Source organism: Arvicola amphibius, chromosome 9 (assembly GCF_903992535.2).
Source record: "Arvicola amphibius chromosome 9, mArvAmp1.2, whole genome shotgun sequence".
Classification (NCBI taxonomy): Eukaryota; Metazoa; Chordata; class Mammalia; order Rodentia; family Cricetidae; genus Arvicola; species Arvicola amphibius.
Window position 1 is genome coordinate 81762098 of NC_052055.2, and position 20524 is coordinate 81782621.

At 36.3% G+C, this 20524-nt stretch overlaps 1 protein-coding gene across 4 annotated transcripts in view; it reads right to left on the minus strand.

Annotated features, from left to right (window-relative positions):
- Nucleotides 1-20524, minus strand: part of Fam135a (family with sequence similarity 135 member A) — an 84501-nt gene that overhangs the window by 26663 nt on the left and 37314 nt on the right. For 3 of the 4 annotated variants that reach the window (XM_038341563.1, XM_038341564.1, XM_038341562.1), the window contains 8 exons: nt 15107-15246; nt 14945-15015; nt 13498-13671; nt 12265-12391; nt 11426-11579; nt 8053-8130; nt 5005-5054; nt 2260-2415 (listed from right to left, as the gene is read on the minus strand). In XM_038341563.1, coding sequence (XP_038197491.1) covers nt 2260-2415; nt 5005-5054; nt 8053-8130; nt 11426-11579; nt 12265-12391; nt 13498-13671; nt 14945-15015; nt 15107-15246 — 950 coding nt within the window. Of the gene's footprint in view, nt 1-2259; nt 2416-5004; nt 5055-8052; nt 8131-11425; nt 11580-12264; nt 12392-13497; nt 13672-14944; nt 15016-15106; nt 15247-20524 lie in introns of those variants that run through there. The other variant, XM_038341565.1, reaches the window with a different exon arrangement.

Here is a 20524-nt window from a genome sequence, read left to right on the forward strand (position 1 = left end):
AATATTAGTTTTCAATATGATAACCCTACCTACTGAAATATAATAATAAAACAGAAAACACATCAAAGAGAGAAGTAAAAACATGAAAAAATAGTTCATTAAAATGCTAATAAAATGAGTGACTTTCTTTAAGACCATTCCCTAAAAAGATAAGGGCATAAAAATATAGTAATAAAGGTGGAAAACACTACGGATCTGTCAGATATTTTTTAAAAATTAAGTATTCGGTTATGTGATAATAATAAATTTAAAAGTGCAGGCAAAATAGAAAAACTCCTTAGAAAAATGTCATCTACCAAATTGTTGGAAAAAGAAATGATCTACAACATCCCTACTTACATTGTGCCATTCTACTCTACTACTAGGAAGGATAGAGCAAACTGAGGGTGTTCTATCAGCCACTGGACAAGGAGACGTAAGATTATTAGATGAAGTTACAGGGCCATGAAAAGAGAATGCGATGTGTGAATCTAATCTGATCCTGCAAATGTGGACTGGGGTGGGGTTGTCAAATAGCACACAACAACTGTTAAACTTTAAATACAGGCCACACTGTGGTTTGACTGTAGCTCATGTGTTTGAACACATGGTCACTAGACGGCTGACACTGTTGGATGATCATGGACCTTTTAGGATCTGAAGTTTTGCTGGAGGAACTATGTCACTCAGGGCAAGTCTTGAGGGTTTATAGTCTGCCCTCACTATCTTGGCTTTTAGACGGCTGATGCCACAAGACTGACAGGCTGCACGTTCCTGACGCCATGCCTTCCAAGCCACGCGGGCTGTGGCCTCTCTGGAACCTTAAGCCAAAGTGGCCTCTATCAGGGTATCTGATCACACCAAGAAAAGATTTAATTAAGACAGGCCAGACGGGGGCTGGAGAGATGGCTCAGAGGTTAAGAGCATTGCCTGCTCTTCCAAAGGTCCTGAGTTCAATTCCCAGCAACCACATGGTGGCTCACAACCATCTGTAATGAGGTCTGGTGCCCTCTTCTGGCCAGCAGGAATACACACTGACAGAATATTGTATACATAATAAATAAATAAATATTTAAAAAAAAAAAAAAAAAAGACAGGCCAGACTACACATCATTATTATATCAGTATAAAAATTTCTAAGGTTGACTACTATAATGGATAAGTGTTCCTGATCTTGAGAAATACATACTGAAGTATTAAGGATAAATGGTCCTCTTCAGAGAAACTATTCTTGGTTTGCAATAGTTACAAACTCAGGAAGAATCTAGATGTCTATCAACAAAATAAATTGTGTATAAACTCAAATGGTACATAACATATGAGAAAATCAACAAGTGGCAGAAATTTTAAAAAGTAGCATATAAAAGGACATACACAGTACATGATCTAACTTACACAGAATTCAGTAACTAGTACATGCTATATAATGAAATAGTTTAACTTTCTGTATAAGAGCCACTATAGGTCTATATTCAACTTGCAAAATTCCTAATATATATTCTCATGAGAGAGAGGTTATGGAATAAAATGAAAAACCAAAACAAAGATAAAAGAAGGAGAGACTATCAGAGATGCCTAGTTGGTTAATTATTTCTAATTCCTGCTTTTGGGTTCTAGGCACTATCTCCTATCATATATATTCATGTTTTATTTACCTTCAGGTAGTTTTCTATTAGCAGAGGTTGGCACTGAGATATAACGTTTGCTGAACTGTCTTACTTTACTATTAGCTTTAGAATCAAACAACGACATGAGGATGCCTCTTTTCTACATTTATCTACATAATTAAGAATATTTTTACTTGTAAGAAATTTTGGGAGGACCCTGATCTTAGCATAGAGTGGGGAACCCTGATGGCTCCTTGGCCTTGAGAGGGAGGGAGGGGAGGTTTGGGTGGAGGGGAGGGGAGGGAAGGGGGAGAAGGAGGGGAGGGAAGGGGGAGGAGGAGGGAAGGAGATGGAAATTTTTTAAATATAAAAAAAAAATAAACCATGGGGGGGAAAAAAAAAAAGAAAAAGGCAATACCATCATTAAAAAAGATAGGAACACATTCTAATGCTGCAATCTTCATCTGTATCAAGATATTCGTTGTATTTCCACACTGGCGGATTGTAGATGGTGGATTTCGCCCTACTTAAGATACTGTTGTACACGCAGGGAAACATGGTGTTAATAAACCTGTGCGAATGTATACATCGTGCAGTTCCAAGCTAAAAAAAAAAAAAAAAAGAAATTCCTAAAGATATATAATATTCAATAAAAGGGCATTTTTTAACTTACCCTCAAGGTATGGTGTTCCTGTGCTAATAGTACTCTTAATTCTTCATGCAGTGTTATGACTTCCAGAAACTGTCCCCATAAAGCCATGAGAAGTGAGCAAAGTTGTGCAAGGTTCATGTTGATCAGTTCTGCCAGTTCATCAGGGTTTTCTACTTTCTAGAACAACAAGGACAACAACTTTACTGCTCCCTGGAATGCTGGCATCAGACCTCATGACAGCACTACGAAGAACATCAGCCATGAAGGCCTGTGTGAACATGCGCGCTGAGGGAGAGACACCAGCTGCTGAATAATGCTTTTATATTTAACTGACGGGTATGGAGGCAATTTCAGCAAGCTAGCTAGGATATCATACACATGAAGTAAAACAATAAAATCTTAAAGAGAAAACTAAGAATGTTCGCCATGGAAATGGAGGCTGATGAGTTGGAACAGATGGGGAGTGGAGGAGGTTCACCAGCAGCTAACTCTGACATGAACTCTGGCATGAATCACAAACAGCGGCTTAAAACACAAGCTGACCTGCTGTAGTAAAAGAGTATCATTTTAAAAAAACTGCTATGCAGGAGAGCCAGTAAGAGTACAGAAATGAAGGGCAACAGTAGGGCAGGGTAGAGGGAGTGGTGAATGAGAACCAAGTATGATACTTGTAAAAGACTGGCACTAGGAAACCTTTGCGCACTAACCAAAAATGTTAACAGATAAAAAAGTATTGTACAAAACTAGACAAGTGTTTTAAAAACCTCTCCAGTTATTCATTAAATAAAAATCACAGAAGAAAGTGTATATATTTGCAGTTAATTGTTCTTTATGTGCAAAAACAATACATTTTTCAAAGGATATGTTAGCTTTATATTGAGGTTAGATGCCTTTGCCCATCAAATCTGTGGTTCTACCATGATTGGCCAATTTGCCTTTGCAGTTTAAAAAAAAAGATAAACAATTGAATTTTCTTGGACAAAATATTTAGAATAAAAAATAGAATTAACATAGTTAAAATGACAATCTTACCAAAAGCAATCTACAGATTCAATGCAATGCCCATCAAAATCCCAGCAAAATTCTTCAAAGACCTCGAAAGAATGGTACTCAACTTCGTATGGAAAAGCAAAAAACCCAGGATAGCCAAAACAATCCTGTACAATAAAAGAACTTCTGGAGGCATCACAATCCCTGACTTCAAACTCTACTACAGCACTACAGTATTACTGAAGGTTGCCTGGCACTGGCATAAGAACAGACAGGAGGACCAATGAAACCAAATAGAAGACACGGATATCAATCCACACATCTTCAAATACTTGATATTTGATAAAGAAGCAAAAAAAAATATCAAATGGAAAAAAGAAAGCATATTTAACAAGTGGTGCTGGCATAACTGGATATCAACATGTAGAAGAATGAAAACAGATCCATATCTATCACCATGCACAAAACTCAAGTCCAAATGGATCAAAGACCTCAATATAAAGCCAGCCACACTGAACCTTATAGAAGAGAAAGTGGAAAGTACACTTGAACTCATTGGCACAGGAGACCACTTTCTAAATATAACCCCAGACACTGAGAGAAACAGTTAATAAATGGAACCTCCTGAAACTGAAAAGCTTCTGTAAAGCAAAGGACACGGTCAACAAGACAAAATGACAGCCTACAGAATGGGAAAAGATCTTCACTAACCCCACATCAGACAGAGGTCTGATCTCCAAAATATACAAAGAACTCAAGAAATTAGTTATCAAAAGATCACATTTGGAGTACAGAGAATTCTCAATAGAGGAATCTAAAATGGCTGAAAGATATATAAGGAAATGTTCAACATCCTTAGTCATCAGAGAAATGCAAATCAAAACAACTCTGAGATTCCATCTTACACCTGTAAGAATGGCCAAGATCAAAAACACTGATGACAACTTATGCTGGAGAGGTTGTGGGGAAAACGGAACACTTCTGCATTGCTGGTGGGAATGCAAGCTGGTACAGCCCCTTTGGATGTCAGAGTGGCGATTTCTCAGAAAATTAGGAAACAACTTTCCTCAAGACCCAGTAATACCACTTTTGGGTATATATCCAAAGGATGCTCAATTGTGCCACAAGGGCATGTGCTCAACTATGTTCATAGCAGCATTGTTTGTCATAGCCAGAACCTGGAAACAACCTAAATGTCCCTTGAGAGAAGAATGGATAAGGAAAATGTGGTACATTTACACAATGGAGTACTACACAGCAGAAAAAAATAACGACAGTTGAATTTTGCAGGAAATGGATGGAGCTAGAAAACATTATTTTGAATGAGGTAACCCAGACACAGAAAGACAATAATCACATGTACTCACTCATAGGCAGTTTTGTTTTTTTTTTTTTTTTTGGTTTTCAAGACAGGGTTTCTCTGCAGCTTCATAGGCAGTTTTTAAACATAAAGAAAGAAAGCCAGCCTACAGATCACAATCCCAGAGAACTTAGACAACAATGAGGACACTAAGAGAGACTTACACCGATCTAATCTACATAGGAAGTAGAAAGTAGAAAAAGACAAGAGCTCCTGAGTAACTTGGGAGCATGGGGACCTTGGAGAGGGTTGAAGGGGGAAGGGAAAGGCAGGGAGGGGGACAGAGAAAAATGTAGAGCTCAATAAATATTAATAAAAAAGAAAAGTCAATAAAAGTTCAGATTTATCCATCAAAAAAAGAAAAAAGAAGATAGAAATCACTCAAATAATAAGAATTAGAAAGAAATTTCAAGTACCTTAACTTCTTCACACAGTTCAGTAAGACGAGCTTCTACATCCATTTCCTCTGAAAGGGGGTAAAAACTAATTAGAGGAAAGATTTCAGTGTTAGATCTGAAACTACCTTTAATATTATATGAAGGACAAAATCTTTTGCAATAAAAAGTTAATCCCCGATTTAAGATATTATGTATTGTTAAAAGTATTTTTTGTTATATAATTCTGATTTACTTAGGTATGCTCTAAGCATCTAGTAAGAAATTTATAATTAAAATGGCAAGATCAAAAGAAAAACACTGAAACAAGTAACATAAAGATTAGTTATTTTTAAAGGAAGAGAATTACATCAAGGTCTCAAATATAAATTTTAAACTAGGAAAATAAGTATAACTAAATGAGCTCATTGAAAAAGTCATCCTCACACAAATGCAAAGATGCATCCTATGACATGTTGCAACTGATTTCACAAAAAATTCAGTCAGAAACATCAGTATCTTCTAATGTTAAGTTAAAAACAAAAACCCAACAGAAAATGCTGCATAAATTCCATATAGTAAATCTAATTTCATTGTTCATCATCTTTTCCTATCATGTAAGAAAATCATTAAAATTTCAGAAAACAAACTTTAAAATTCTGATACATTTTTCTAATGTACAGTTAGTGACTACTTCACGAAAACATTCTTTGTATAAGACAAAGGTCAGAGCCACATTATTCTGCGAGACAGATTCTCCCACTGAACCAGAACTCACTGTTTTAGCTAGTCTGGCTAGCCAGCAAACTCCAGAAATTCTTCAGTCTCTGCACCCCACTGCTGGGGCTGCAGTTACAAGCAGTTGCACCTGGATTTGACTTCAGTGCTGGGGATCCTAATTCAGGTCCTCACGCTTGTGCAACAGGCACTTACCCTCTGGCTGATGGCCTCAGCCAAAAAATCTTCAAGAAGGAGTAAAAGCTAAATTTAACTGCTGAACTAATGGAGAATGATTTCAAAACCACTTACAGATTTTTGTCTCACTTTAAATAATTATATTTTTCTTTTCAAATAATACTTTATTATTATATAACAATGAATAAAAATGTAAAATTAGTGCCACTATTTTATTCAAGTTATCTTGAGGACACTTTCCCACCTACGGTTCAAGGCTACAGTCTAGACTATATCCTTCTATGACGCACATGAGTTTTCACAGTGTGACTCTCCTCTACGTTTTCTGACACTTGCATTGTTTTCTCGGCACTGTTCTGGGGAAATCTACTCGCTAGGGAAGCACTTTCAATAAATGCTGTGTCGTTCTTTTATGTAGGTACCCCAAAATTTTCCCTATTCTAGTCTTTGTCAAAATATTGGTCACTATTTTTTTTTCTGTTTTGCTAACTGAGAGAAATAATGCAATAAACTTACTTGTAGTACATGTCTCTTTAAGAACATTATTTTTGAAAGCAGTAATCAGAGCTTAGGTTACAAGATGAAGAGGTATACTCAGGTAAGCATTACGTTATTTACAACTAACTTTTGCAGATTTTATGGTTTTGTTGTTGTTGTTGTTTTGAGAAAGGGTTTCTCTGTGTAGCTCTAGCTGTCCTGGAACCTGCTTTGTAGATCATGCTAGCCTCAAACTCAGAGTATCTGCCTGCTTGCCTCTGCCTCCTCAGAGCTGGGTGGCATATGCCACCACCATACGGCTTATGTTTTAAACCAAGCCTTTTCTCTAACAAATCAAAATCTACTCCCCTCTTAAGACAAGTCTTAATTATATTAAGCAGTATTTTATGAATGCAGAATGCTTACAAGCTAAGCAGACAGGCTGGCAGTACACTAAAACTAGAAGCAGATTTTAATTACTATAATGAATACTAAAGCATGCCACAAATGGTCACAATTTCATACTATGAATTTTGTTAATTTTACAATCACTTCATATGAGAATGAAACACTATGCATAACATTTCAACCTTAATTTTTTCTAGTGATAAATGAATTTTAAGAATAGTTTTGGTAAAAATTAAGCAGCTCAAATCTTTCTCAGCCAGTATTCATCTGAAATATTATGAAATACTAACTTCTTTGTTTCAGTTTGTTCGTTCACCTGACAACTGAGAACACAATTTTATTTCATTTGAAAATTTCAACAGCTACCAACAATTTAAAAAAAGTAACCATTATTCAAGGCCAAGTAAAAACTTCCAGAAAGTTAACAAACTAGTTACTACTGCTATGCAAGAACAAAAGTCTAAAATATAATATGGAGGCTGGTTGTGGGGGCTCATGCCTTTAACCCCAGCACTTGGGAAGTAGAGGCAGTCGGATCTCTGTGATTCGACCAAAAACTATATATAAATAACATGAAAGTGCACAAAGTCAGATAAATGGACCTCTTCATTTAATATACGTAACATTTAGATAATAGATATTTAGTATTATTTTTAAAAGTCTAGAATGATGAAAACATATGCAAATTAACTAAAACCATGAAACCAATCTGGGGTGTCCCTCCCTCTTCTTTATCCTTCCAACGCATAAAACCAGCTTCAGCTTTTTAAGCACATTTCATTAAGGATTAGTTCTTTTTTTTTATTTTATTTATTTATTATGTATACAACATTCCTTCCATGTATGCTTGCATGCCAGAAGAGGGCACCAGATCTCATTAAAGATGGCTGTGAGCCACCATGTGGTTGCTGGGAATTGAACTCAGGACCTCTGGAAGAACAGTCAGTGCTCTTAACCTCTGAGCCATCTCTCCAGCCCCAAGGATTAGTTCTATCCAAAGTTGCAATTACTTAAAGAACACTAACAGTAATTATTGTTCAATCAGCAGTTTTGCTGACATAGATGGTTTTTTAAAAAGTGGTCATTATAAAAACTAGAATATGTGAATGGTCAGAGAGATCTTCACGCTATCACTTTTACTTCTAAATAAAAACTTCAACATTACAAATCAATTAAATTAACCCAATTTATGTGCAAACCAAACTGATTATATATATGAACCCTTAAATAAAAAAGCTGGGAATATACTACATTGTTTACAAAGTTTAATTAACCTATTTATAAACATACCTACATGCGTGTCGTTCTGGGCTCTTGGCTGTGCTCTTCTGAGGAGTCGCTCATAGAGGACCTGCATGCTGGCCTTGGCTAGTTATAAGGGTTGCACACAGCACTAGTTACTACACTCCTTTTACAACAAAACTTACTTGAATTTTCCAACTTTTTAGTTAAGTGTTGATAGGGCAATTGGTTAATTAGCTTATTAGAATTACAAATGATGTACATTCAAGTGTAAATTATTTTCTTTTTAGTATTTGAATTATGCTGCTCAATATTTCTTATTCCATTATTATTTTGATGTTTTAGTTTCATAAATTGAGAATTTTAGTGTTGGCAAGAGTCTCAGAAACCAGCTAGCTCAGTTTCCCGCTTTCCCAAGTGCAGGTGTAAGGCTCAGACTCCAGAACTGACTCTTGTTTTATGAGCTTCCTTACAGTGGAGCTCTTTGAATCCAACCAATGTTTAATGATATGTCCTCAAAACACAATGTACATCATTTATCCAGAAAAAAAGAAGATGGCAAAAGAACAGAAAGGAACTGAAAGTATTATTTTAAAAGAGGGAAGAGTTTAGTTTTTTCATAGCATAGTGCTTAAGAATTTTAACTTTATGCTTATTTGAAACGTTAGGAAAATACTAAATGATAGAAAAAAAATACATAGTATCTAATCAGGAGCTACTTTATGTTCCCTTATTAAAACTAGTGATCACAATAATGCCTAACAAGTAGTACATTAAATAACATGGAAATATATGAGTGTCCACAATTCAATTTTACTAGAACAAAAATATTATTGATAATCTCAGAATGTGAAACATTTTAAACAATTAATAGTATTTTTAGATATTCATCTACAATAAAAAGAAAATATACATAGTAAGGTTTAAGGACACATAGTATTACTAATATTTATTTAAGATGAGTCCAGATTTTAAAAACGTCCCTAGGAAACTATCATAAGCTGCTCTGATGGGCTATACTTTTCAAGTATCGCAATTAAAAAAAACAAAAACAAAAAACATACAGTGCTATTTTACCAATTAATTCATTCAATAAATATATTCTCAGTAAGTATATATAGTATACTAATAATTTTTTCTTTCTTTTTAAAATTTTTCTTTTTCTTTTTTTTTTTTTGGTTTTTCGAGACAGGGTTTCCCTGTAGTTTCTAGAGCCTGTCCTGGAGCTAGCTCTTGTAGACCAGGCTGGCCTCAAACTCAGAGATCCGCCTGCCTCTGCCTCCCGAGTGCTGGGATTAAAGGCATGCGCCACCACCGCCCGGCCTCTTTTTAAAATTTTTCAAGACAGCCCTGGCTATCCTGGAATTTGCTCTGCTGACCAGACTGGCCTCAAACTCATAGAGATTCATCTTCCTCTGCCTTCCAAGTGCTGGGATTAAGGATGTGCACCATCATAGCTCAGCAATATATTAATAATCTTATTCTCTAAGTTTTTTATTTCTAAATTTGAAGTGTGGGCTTACTTTAGAATTTGTTTTCTAATATTTTAAAGTAAGTAATTGGGAATAATGTTCATACTCATTTAATAACTAACTCCTAAATTTAAATAAGGGCTTTTTTTAAATGTGCAATTTTATAAACTATACCTATAAGCCCAAAGTTATACAACATAAGAAATTTGAGATTATAACACAATGAATTATTAAGCTGAAGTTAATAAATAAAAATAGTGCTAGCACTGTCTAATCTATTTGACAAGAAATTTTTTTTTTTTTGTTATGTCAGACATTTTGCCAACAAACATGATTCCTGGTTTTTGAGAAACTTTTTCCTCTCTTAAAATGTGACTCGTGTACTTTCACCTGTAAAGATTGTATGTTAAATCTACATGAATACTGTATACTGTCAGACATCCTCACACTGATCCTTTAAGGGCCCAGGCCATCTATCAAAACCAAAGACACTGAGCACTGCTGTGTGGATTTCTCCTGTTCACCCTAGCAACAAGTTGGTTTGTTGTCACTGTTGCTGGGAGGAGAGGGAGAGAACAGGAGTCAGGGGGGTTACTTACAATGGAGCTCTGTCCTTTCATCTGTACCTAGCACTGTGTCGAAGTCTAAGAAATCACCGTTGCTGATGCAACTGTCCACCTCTGGCTTTCGAGAGATCTGACCCTTAGTTTCTGACCTGTCATACACACACTTATGTCCTTCCATCTCCTTACCTGGAGAATCCACATGGTGGATGCTGGGAAGTGAACCTGGATTCTTAGGAGAAAAAGCCAGTGCTCTTAATCACTGAGCTGTCTCTCCAGCCCACCTTGCAATGTTTTATAACCTCAAACACACAACTTAAAAAAACAAAACAAAATCCGTCACCTAGTCTCAAATCCAAAACTATTTAAGATAATAGCTATCATTTTAGAGAATGTATTGGTATTGTTAAATACTTAAACCCTTGAGGTACAAAGAATTATAACAAGAATAGTGACTAAATAAAATTTCAAAAATTCCTAATTTATTGAAATAATGATAAAAACATCTCAACTCTGCCAAGATAATTAGAGATTTTTTTTAATGAGCTAATATTTGAAAACTGAGGTTTATAAAGCCAGGCAGTGCTGGAGCACACCTTTAATCCCAGCATTTGGAAGGCAGAGGCAGGGGATCTCTGTGGACTCACGGTCAGCCTGGTCTACAGAGAGAGTTCAGGACAACGAGGGCTACACAGAGAAGCCCTGGCTTGAAAAAGTAATAAAAACAAACAAGTGATAAATACCGCCCATGAAACATCTGAGAAAAACTGACACTTGATTTAAGTAGTTTTAAAATGTTAAAATACTCAACAATGTTGTTTCTTAGAAAGAGAGCCCTGGAATAACTTACAGCCTCATGGAGATGCACAAAAACAGTCTAAGTGCTATACCTGCTTAGGCTCTTGAAGTGTGGACTCCACTTGCCTTCCCAAGACTCTGCTTTCTAGCATACTCTTAAATTAAACTTTAAGAGAAACAGAATACTGACATGACATGTTATTTTAAAAATCTACTTAAAGATTCACTTCAGCCGGGCGGTGGTGGCGCACGCCTTTAATCCCAGCACTCGGGAGGCAGAGGCAGGCGGATCTCTGTGAGTTCGAGACCAGCCTGGTCTACAAGGGCTAGCTCCAGGACAGGCTCTAAAACTGCAGAGAAACCCTGTCTCGAAAAAACTAAAAAGATTCACTTCAATCTTAGCACAAAAAAGTTATTTCTCCACATTCTAAGAAAGTGTTCAACTTCACAAAGTGATTATCAAGGGGAGAAAAGACAGACTTGAGAGAGAAAAGTGAAGCACACAGGTCAGGAAAGCTATGCAAAGCTGCTCCCTAGCGAGAGTAGTGGAGAGAGTGACTAGGAGAGGTCTGGCCACTTTTAACATACCCAGTTCTAGTTTCTGACAAGAGGGAATCTCTTCTGTTACCGTAATGAAGTAGCTGTGCAATCCCTTGAAGGCTAGCAGCAAAGTGGCACAAAGTGTATAATGAAAGTGATAGGCATGATGTAGGAAGGGTTCTGCAATGAGGAAGCTACAACCCTGGAAAGAACACATTTGGAAGACAAAATGTTAGTAAACAAAAATCTAATGTATCACATTTGATACCTTGAAAAAAATCCAACCAACCAACCCATTGCCAGGAAGTTATTCTAAAACATGTAAGAAATTCATCAGCATTTTGATGCTCATTTAAGTGATTTAAATATAAAGCGTAACCATAGCAATTTCAGTCATGGATTTGTATAGCACACTGATGAAACTGTGACTTTTTGTTATGATGAGGTTCCTATGACAACTGTTTTGGAGACACTACTTTCACAGTCATTACATGTATCTCTTCTTTCCTAAGAATGGCCACGATCATGCTACTCTGAGCCTACTCTTAAGTCTGCTATTCTTCTTAAAAGGCTTCTCTGGATATTCTTAGCAGTTTTGCTAAAGGAACAATTGGTGACAATAACAGGTTTACAATGGTCAGTCACTGTCAATGGCTGTCAAAGATCTCTTCACTAAACCTGGTAACGTTTTAAAGTAAGAGGCTGATGTTCATAACACATAATTAAACTAACCTATTGGTTCTGACTCTGCTTATCTTTAAGTTGTTGAACTCAAATAATTCATCAAAGAAACTATATTCACTTACAGATAAAATACTAAAAACATTTCTTTTAAAATAGGGGAAAAATAAAATATGAAACAGGTTATACACATATTCAATGCTTACATCTGGCGACAACTGTTTTGTATAGTTAACACCAAAGACTACACTTTCCAGAGTAGGAATCGCTGAGTCTTTGTTTTGTGCTGGTGCATTTCTATTCAACCAAGTAGTTTTCACAGGGCGAGGAAAGCTGGAGGAACAGGAGGCACACTATTACTGTCTGAACAATTATTTTCATGTAGGATATTCACAGAAGAAAAATCGCAAAAATGAAAAGTTTCTGCAGCATTCTAAGTTCTATAGTATTCTTAAATTATCTTTTAATAATTAAAATCTATGAAAAAGTACAATGAATATTAAGGACTCTAAGGCTAGATCTTGAGGTTATTTCTCTCTCTTTTTGAGAAACTAGGAACTGAAGCAAGGACCTTACAAATGCCAGGCAAGTGTTTAGTACGCCAGGCCCCACCAAATTCTGAGGGCAATTCTATAACTCACCTTCTTAGTTGATAAGTCAGATTATGTGTATGTATTTGTCACACATACACACACATGCACTCACTGCTTAAGTGTCACCCATAACAGCTATTACAATCAGATTTGTGTTAGAAATTGTAGACAGTTCAGAAATCAAATCTATAGGGGTATTTTTAGATTTGAGAGTTCTACCTACTGCCTATATCACCAAAAATTTTTATTTAATGAACTACAGAGCATGATTACATTATGAAACATAATTTTTCTCCCCATGGAAGTGGTTAGAAAAAATATTAATAAATGTGTTTCCTAAAATATTACATATTGTCTGAAGATGTATTTTCATTTTTTTAATTATGTGGAGCAGGTATGTGCACATGCATGCAGCTACTCCCAGAGGTGACAGATTCCCCCTGGAGCTGGAGTTACAGGTTATATGACAGTTAATAAGTAGAAATAGAGGATCTAGGAAAGAGATAAAGAACACTAAGAGTACATTCACATTCTCTTACACAGAACAAGTTAACAGTACAGCACACCACAAACCAAAATAAATTAAAAATTAAACCAGGTAGAGACTAAACAATGTTGCATGATTATTTCTGTATTGTTTCTCTTATTTTGTCAATTAACTAAATTATAAAAATCACTCCATTTATTCCATACTTATGTAATAATGTTATTGATACTAATGGTCCCATGCTCTTGAGTTATGTTATATTTACTGACATAAAATGAAAATGTATCAATAGTTATATACTTAAAATTCTTTATCACTTCAGTTTGTCATTTGTTGGAGCATGTTTTCAATAAATTTACCTTATTAGTGGCTGGTGTAGTGCAACCAAGGATGCATGTACTGTAACGGACACAACGGAGAGGTGGAAATAATCAAACATGACATTCACATGATGATGCAGTCCTCTAGACAGGCTATAGTGCAGCTTCAATGTTCGACTACTTATTAGTTGTAAGGCGTTCAGATCATCTGCCCTACAAAAAAAGCAGTACATTTTCAAGGAACTAGGGAGTATTTAGTAAAGGCTAATATTTTATAAATCATTTAAACCTTTTTTTAAAGGCTTAATTATTTCAGTTTACAATGGGAGTGATTTACAAGCACCAGACTGATGAGGCAGCCATATAAAAACAGCCAGATTCTATTCACAGCTTTTAACAGCGCATGACTGAGCTATGTTTTCACTAACATACCTATAAAAACAAGTTCTTTTTGATAGCTCAATAATTAATATCCATCTTAAATTTTACTTCAGGGAGAATTCTATTTCTTACAAGGTCAAACCTTACTATAATAAATCCCACAAAGTATGTCAAATTATTTTTACTGCATGAAATTTTAAGTGTTGCTTAGAGACCGTGAACATTTATTAAATGTGTAGTGAGATCTGATCTCATAAACAAACCACTTTCTAGTCAGTAAAAGTACTTTTATTATAGTCTGTCACATTTACACATGCAAAAACACTGAAAAAAAGTCATAAAAATTATATTCAGATCACCATTAAAAAATCCATGCATAGCATATAACTACCTATAGCTACTGAATTACCTACTAACTGAAGCTTCTTCTACTCAAGAAATTTTTATGACTTGGTTTTAAAAAGTATAAAAAGGAGCAGCAGTAACTATATAAAAGTATTATCATGCCATGATAATAAAGAGGACACTTAGACTTAATTTGACTGCTTTATATTATATAGTCAAGAAGTATTTGTTATACTTGCTTAAAATGAAGGAAAAGCTCTCAGAAATATCATCCTTGTTTTAAATGAATAAAAGCACATGTATGATTGTATGTCTAGGTGTGTGGGGAAGTTCAGGGTAACTGGTATCTCAGGAACTTTGAGGTTTAGAATTGAGGAATTAGAAGCACCCATCACGAGTGTCACCAGTCTTGATCATTTTGAGTATCAATGCAGACCCACCTAGAGAAGCTACAACTCATGCCAAGAAAATTTCATCCAAGACCAATAGAAGAGAAGTCAGTTACGGGCCTATTACTATAGCAACTGTAAATTTTTAGAGTCTAGGAAAGAAGTTTATAATTTTTCATCTTGTTTGATTTCACTATCTGGTGCATAGGCATGGAAGTGTGGTCCCAACCTTCTCAATAGACTTTATCAGAAAAAATACAACCACTTTAAAATAGGCAACAATGAAGAAGAGATTCCAAAAATGAAACGGTATCAAATAAAGCCACAAGTATCTAAAGATGTTTAGTTCTCTGAACAGCCAGCCTACTTACGAATAATCTCCATCTGTAAAATGTAGATCCAAGGATAACAGAAAATTTATTTCTTCGAGGGTTTCTTCAATCTAAAGAGAAATTTATAAGATGCCTAATATTTATAAATGTCACAAATATCGATTGAAGTCTTACAGTAAGTAGAAATGAAGAGATATTTACCTTTCTTTCATCCAACAACATTTTAACTTTGAAGATCATGACATCATTTAAAACAACTTCTTCATTTTTATATAGGATCTGAAATGTTTTACTGCAAACCATAGCATCATGAACTGAAGCTGGAAAGGCTAATGTCATACCTAAAAGAGATGAGATATACAACTGAGAGGTAAAAGACAAACAGTCCAAGTAATTAAATCCCATGTCAAAGTACTATACTTTGCTTTAACCCATTGTCATTACCCATTTTATACAGAAGTGTTAAAACATTTCTGAAAACTTAAGTAATTTCTGATTTAAAAAACTGAGTAAAAAGTACACCATAATCATTATGAAACTTCCTGTTTAGACTTTTTGACTTTTCTCTACTTGAAAGGCAAGTGAGGAAATCATAGTTTACTGATCACTGTTAAACACAGAAAGGGGGCAACTTAGATTTCCACAGCTGACGTAAAAAGAAACAAGGCTGGCTTTTTTGTCTTTGTCATTGGGGCAGAAGCCTCCAAATCTCTGCGATCTCAGATTTCTTTGCTAAGAGAGGTGACCCAGGTTGGGGCTGCCACACAACAATGAAGACAAACCATGGGATTAGAGAACTAGCTTTCAGTCACATGAAGTAAGGTTACTATATAGGCAGAGAAAAGTACTGGAGATTTGAAATTATGTTGGGGGATAATTCAATCAATTCTGTATACCTAATACACATCAATAAAAACTCTTGATATAGAACTTTGTGCTTCCCTGACTTGTAATACTGCAAATTCTTATCTACACAAATTGGGCATGTGAGCGGTGGTAATGTATCTTAACTTTATGGAAAGAAAACAGTGGAGGCTTACATATAGGACTTTATATATTCAGTCCTACATATTTCTCAAAAAATTTAAAGTTATTTATTGATTGATTTGCTTATTTATTTAACCTGTCTGTATGTTTACCCTTGTGTGTGCATGTGCCACAGTGTATGTGTGGCTGTCAGAGGACAACTTAAGGGAGCTGTTTCTCTCTTCCCATGATGTGGGTTCCAGGGATTAAACAAGTTACTAAATTTGATGGCAAGATCCTTTAACCGCTGAGGCATCTTGCTGGCATAAATTTCTTTTTTTGATTACTAAAAATGCACTTTCTTGAATTAAGTGGATTCTTCTAGCAAATTATAAAAATTAGCAAACAGGCCGGGCGGTGGTGGCGCACGCCTTTAATCCCAGCACTCGGGAGGCAGAGGCAGGCGGATCTCTGTGAGTTCGAGACCAGCCTGGTCTACAAGAGCTAGTTCCAGGACAGGCTCCAAAGCTACAGAGAAACCCTGTCTCGAAAAACAAAAAAAAACAAAAAAAACAAAAACAAAAAAAAAATTAGCAAACAGTTGAAGCTCCAAATTTGAACTCAGTTGGTTAAAAGTAAAGGCTGCTGCTGGCCATTCAACTTATGACTGGTTTCCGAAGGAGGGCTGTCTTTTTAACCTATGAAACCCCGTTTACCTCCAGAAATATTAATACATGAGAGAAACAGTGCAGAGTCCAGATGACTCACAAAAGATTTCCATATGGGCAATATGATAGAAAGAGTCGACGGCAGCTTTGCACTCTACTTTGGTCAAAGGAGGGTAGGAGCATTCTGAAATGACATAGTCTGTAGCAAGGTGAGAGGGACTGAGATGTTCACATTAGGAGAATAACTTGACATAAAGGGAAACCCAGCAGGACAAAGAATGCATTCAGGGACAAGAAAGCAGAGTAACAGTTTGGGACATGTGAAGGGGTGATCACAAGAGAAAATAAGCAATGAAGATTCCTGCAAGAGAACTTATATGCACACCCTGACAAGTTCTTCACATTCATAGGTTGACAAAGCAGTAATACTACATAAGAAATGATCATAGGCTGGCAAGATGGTTCAATGGGTCAAAGCTCGTGCCATACAAGTCTGACAACTTGAGTTCCATCCATGGAGCCCAAGGTGGAAGGAGAGAATCAACTCCTGCAAGTTGTCCCTCTGGCCAACACACATGGGCTGTTTTTTTTAAAGTGGGTTTTAAAATGTATTTACAATTTTCTGTAAGTTTGAGATATTTCAGAATATACATTTAAAGAAAAACAACAGCTCAAAAATTCCATTCTGAATGTTTTAGAGAAGAACCGAGATGGAGAAGAAATTTTCAATACAATCTAGATTCTATGAAAAGCCCTCAGATAATGTTAATTATAATTTTTTTGTCACAAGAGCAAAGGCCTATTGCTCTTCCTGTGTATTCTGATTTTCCAGTGGGCTACTTCCTCTCTTATATGTTCCTCTGTACGTGTGTATTTGTTGTGAACGTGTGTGGGGGGGAAGAATTGGGAGTGTGTATGAAGACTAAAGCTTGCTCTTAGGTGTCTTTCTCCCTCACTTCACACCTTAGTTTTTGGAGACAAGGTCTCTCACTGAACTTAGGGCTCACAAATTCAGTTACACTGGCTTACCAGTGAGCTCCAGGAATTCTCTGCTCTTTCTCCCTTGTGCTAGGATTACAGGCTGCCATGCCCACCCTTATATATGAATGCTGGGATCCAAATGTTAGCCTTCATGCTCGCATGGTATGTACTTTACAAACTGAACCATCTCTCCAGCCCCTTCCTACACTTTGCACCAGGAATGGGGCATCCTTCTTCCTTACTGATGCTGTCAGCTACTGTCTCCCGTTAAAAACATCATGTCATTAGACCATAGACCACTGTAAGCCAGTGACCACCCCACTCACTCTTGCATCACAAGAATTTAATTTCTTAAAGATTTTGCTTCTTAATTCAGAATTATTCCCTCCAAAACTACCTTATATATTATTCCTCATGAATAGTCAGACAGGTAAACCCTGCACTTCCAACTTTCTAGGTGCTTTTCCTCTTTGTGTGTTCCTGCCCACAGCCTTCCTTAGCTCCTCTTTCCTATGGTCATTTCCTAGAATTTTACATTACTTTTGACTGCAATTCTTCTGCAATATATATCTGAATCAACTTCCTGTTACAACTACACCTAGCTTCCCAGCTTACTTCCTCAGATAACAAGGTCTAACAATCCTTCGGGACATTTAGGAGTTATTCTATGACTCCTAGGCTTCTTCTGGTATCAGCAATTACCTCCAAATGTCCACTTTCTTTCTTATCACATTTTAAATTGTTTCATTATTATTACAGCTTTTTACATACCCTATTAAGAGATCCAGGAACAGTAACATGTGCCAAGAACCCCAGAGACTCTCAAAGCTGAAGAAAAAGGACTGACAATTCTAGTGTAGCTTTGAGACAGTCTCAAACCACAAAACCAACCATCAAACATCCTATTTTAATACATACACATACATACATATGAATAATGTGTATGCGTGGCTATATTATTCTTGCTTTAATATACTGGTTTGAATATCTCAATTTTGTTAAATCCAGCTCTTTGCTTAATCCATACTAATACCCGCAAGCCGTATGTGCCTGGGGAACAGTACACAACTATTGGGCTTGCTATGCTTTACATTCATGACCACTTATCTCAAGTCATGTTGACTTCTGACCCTGCTTGTTGCTCACATTTCTAGGTGACTACCTCACAGTTTATTTTTTTCTCCCAACCCTAGCCTTTAGTTTCTAATAATTTTCGTTCTTATTTCATGACGTAATAACAACAATAATAACATATCAGAGAATTTCTATACACTCCACTACCATATCTACCTGCAGATGATCCTAGACAAACTTACTTTTTCCTCTACTTCCTTTTTTAGCAAACAGCTCAAGTTCTTGGCATTTAGTATATTTATTTAATTCATATCTTCCCCTTATTTTCTATTCAGTCTATTTTGTTATAGCCAGAATTTTAGATGGCCCACTGATTCTTACATCCTGGTGTCCATATCCTTGTATAAATCCTTACTACAAAGTTACCAGGATTAATGTTTGTGAATACAGCAAAAGTAATGGTATAATTTGTGTAAAGCAGAAGTAATGGACTTTACTTCATGAGAATCTGAACCAGAGGCATGGAGCTAACTCCTAATAAAAAGAAACTGTGAGAATGGGGTGTTTAAAACTAAGCTGGGTAGTAAATTTTTACACAGCAAAAATTAATTCACATTCTAGCTAGTCTCTGACCCATGCAACTGTGCATCAAGACTAATGAATTTTGCACTATTAAATTCAATGAAAAAATTCTCAAATCCCACTTACTTGTCAGCATCTGTCATAGTAACAATTTGTCTCAGTTTTGAGCATTTTTAATTTGCCTTTCTGGACAACACACTCTCGTGTTCTCCTGAGAAATTATTCCACTCATAAGGTGGCTAACTAGCTAATCTGCTATAGCTTTACAGATTATAGAAGACACAAGTGAAAAGATTTTATAATTCCCCGCAGACAGCAGCTGTACATCACTTATCTTACTTTCTCAAGTTCCATGGAAGTGATGGGGAGACTAGCCAAATGAATATCACATATGCCATGAGTTTTTGGTTGCTTCGATCTTTATCAGCAGATATATGTAAATCTGTCTAACCTCTGCATCAGCAGGAGGCATTCTCATCAGACTAGATAGTACAAAAGTTTATCCCATGCTTCAAACTAAGACTTAATAGCTTCTAAAGTTGTCAGTGAGTATTTGTTTAAGTCTGTAATAGGTCTTGTAACTATTTCTGCTCACAAGATGGACAGAAACACAAGGAAGTACATAAAAAAGAATTTTTAACAATGCAGAAGGTCAAATATTAAGATTCTTCACAATTCTTGACATCAGGACTCTGAATAAACCAATAAACTAGATCTCCAGGAAATTGGGAAGCCAGCTCATGGGCAAAGTGCTTGCTATGCAAGCATGAGGACTTGATTTGGATTCTCTACCATGCACATAAAAACCAGGCATGGTGGTAGTCACCTACAAGACAGCTCTGGTGGGGGACAGAGATAGGACAAGACCCAGAAGTTGCTGGTTAGTGAGCTTCTGGTTCAATGAGAGATGATACTTCAAAAAAAGAAAATGGTGGGGGAGAGAATGAGGAAGACCCAATGTCAATCCCTCTCCCACAGCAAGCACATAACAGCTACAAATACTATCAAGAATTCCTTAACAATCTAAAATGAATAGCAAAGAGGGATGTCCCAAGTTCTTACCCTGTCTAATTACTCTATTCCCCCTCCTTCATTCAGCCATGATTAGAGAACTGAGACCTAGCAGAAATCTAGGAAGCTTTTAAGCACGTGAACTAGAAACCAAACACTCTATTTGCATTGTTCTTATAAAAAAAAAATGGGAGCTGGGCGGCGGTGGCGCACGCCTTTAATCCCAGCACTCGGGAGGCAGAGGCAGGCGGATCTCTGTGAGTTCGAGGCCAGCCTGGTCTACAAGTGCTAGGTCCAGGACAGGCTCTAAAAAAAAGCTGCAGAGAAACCCTGTCTT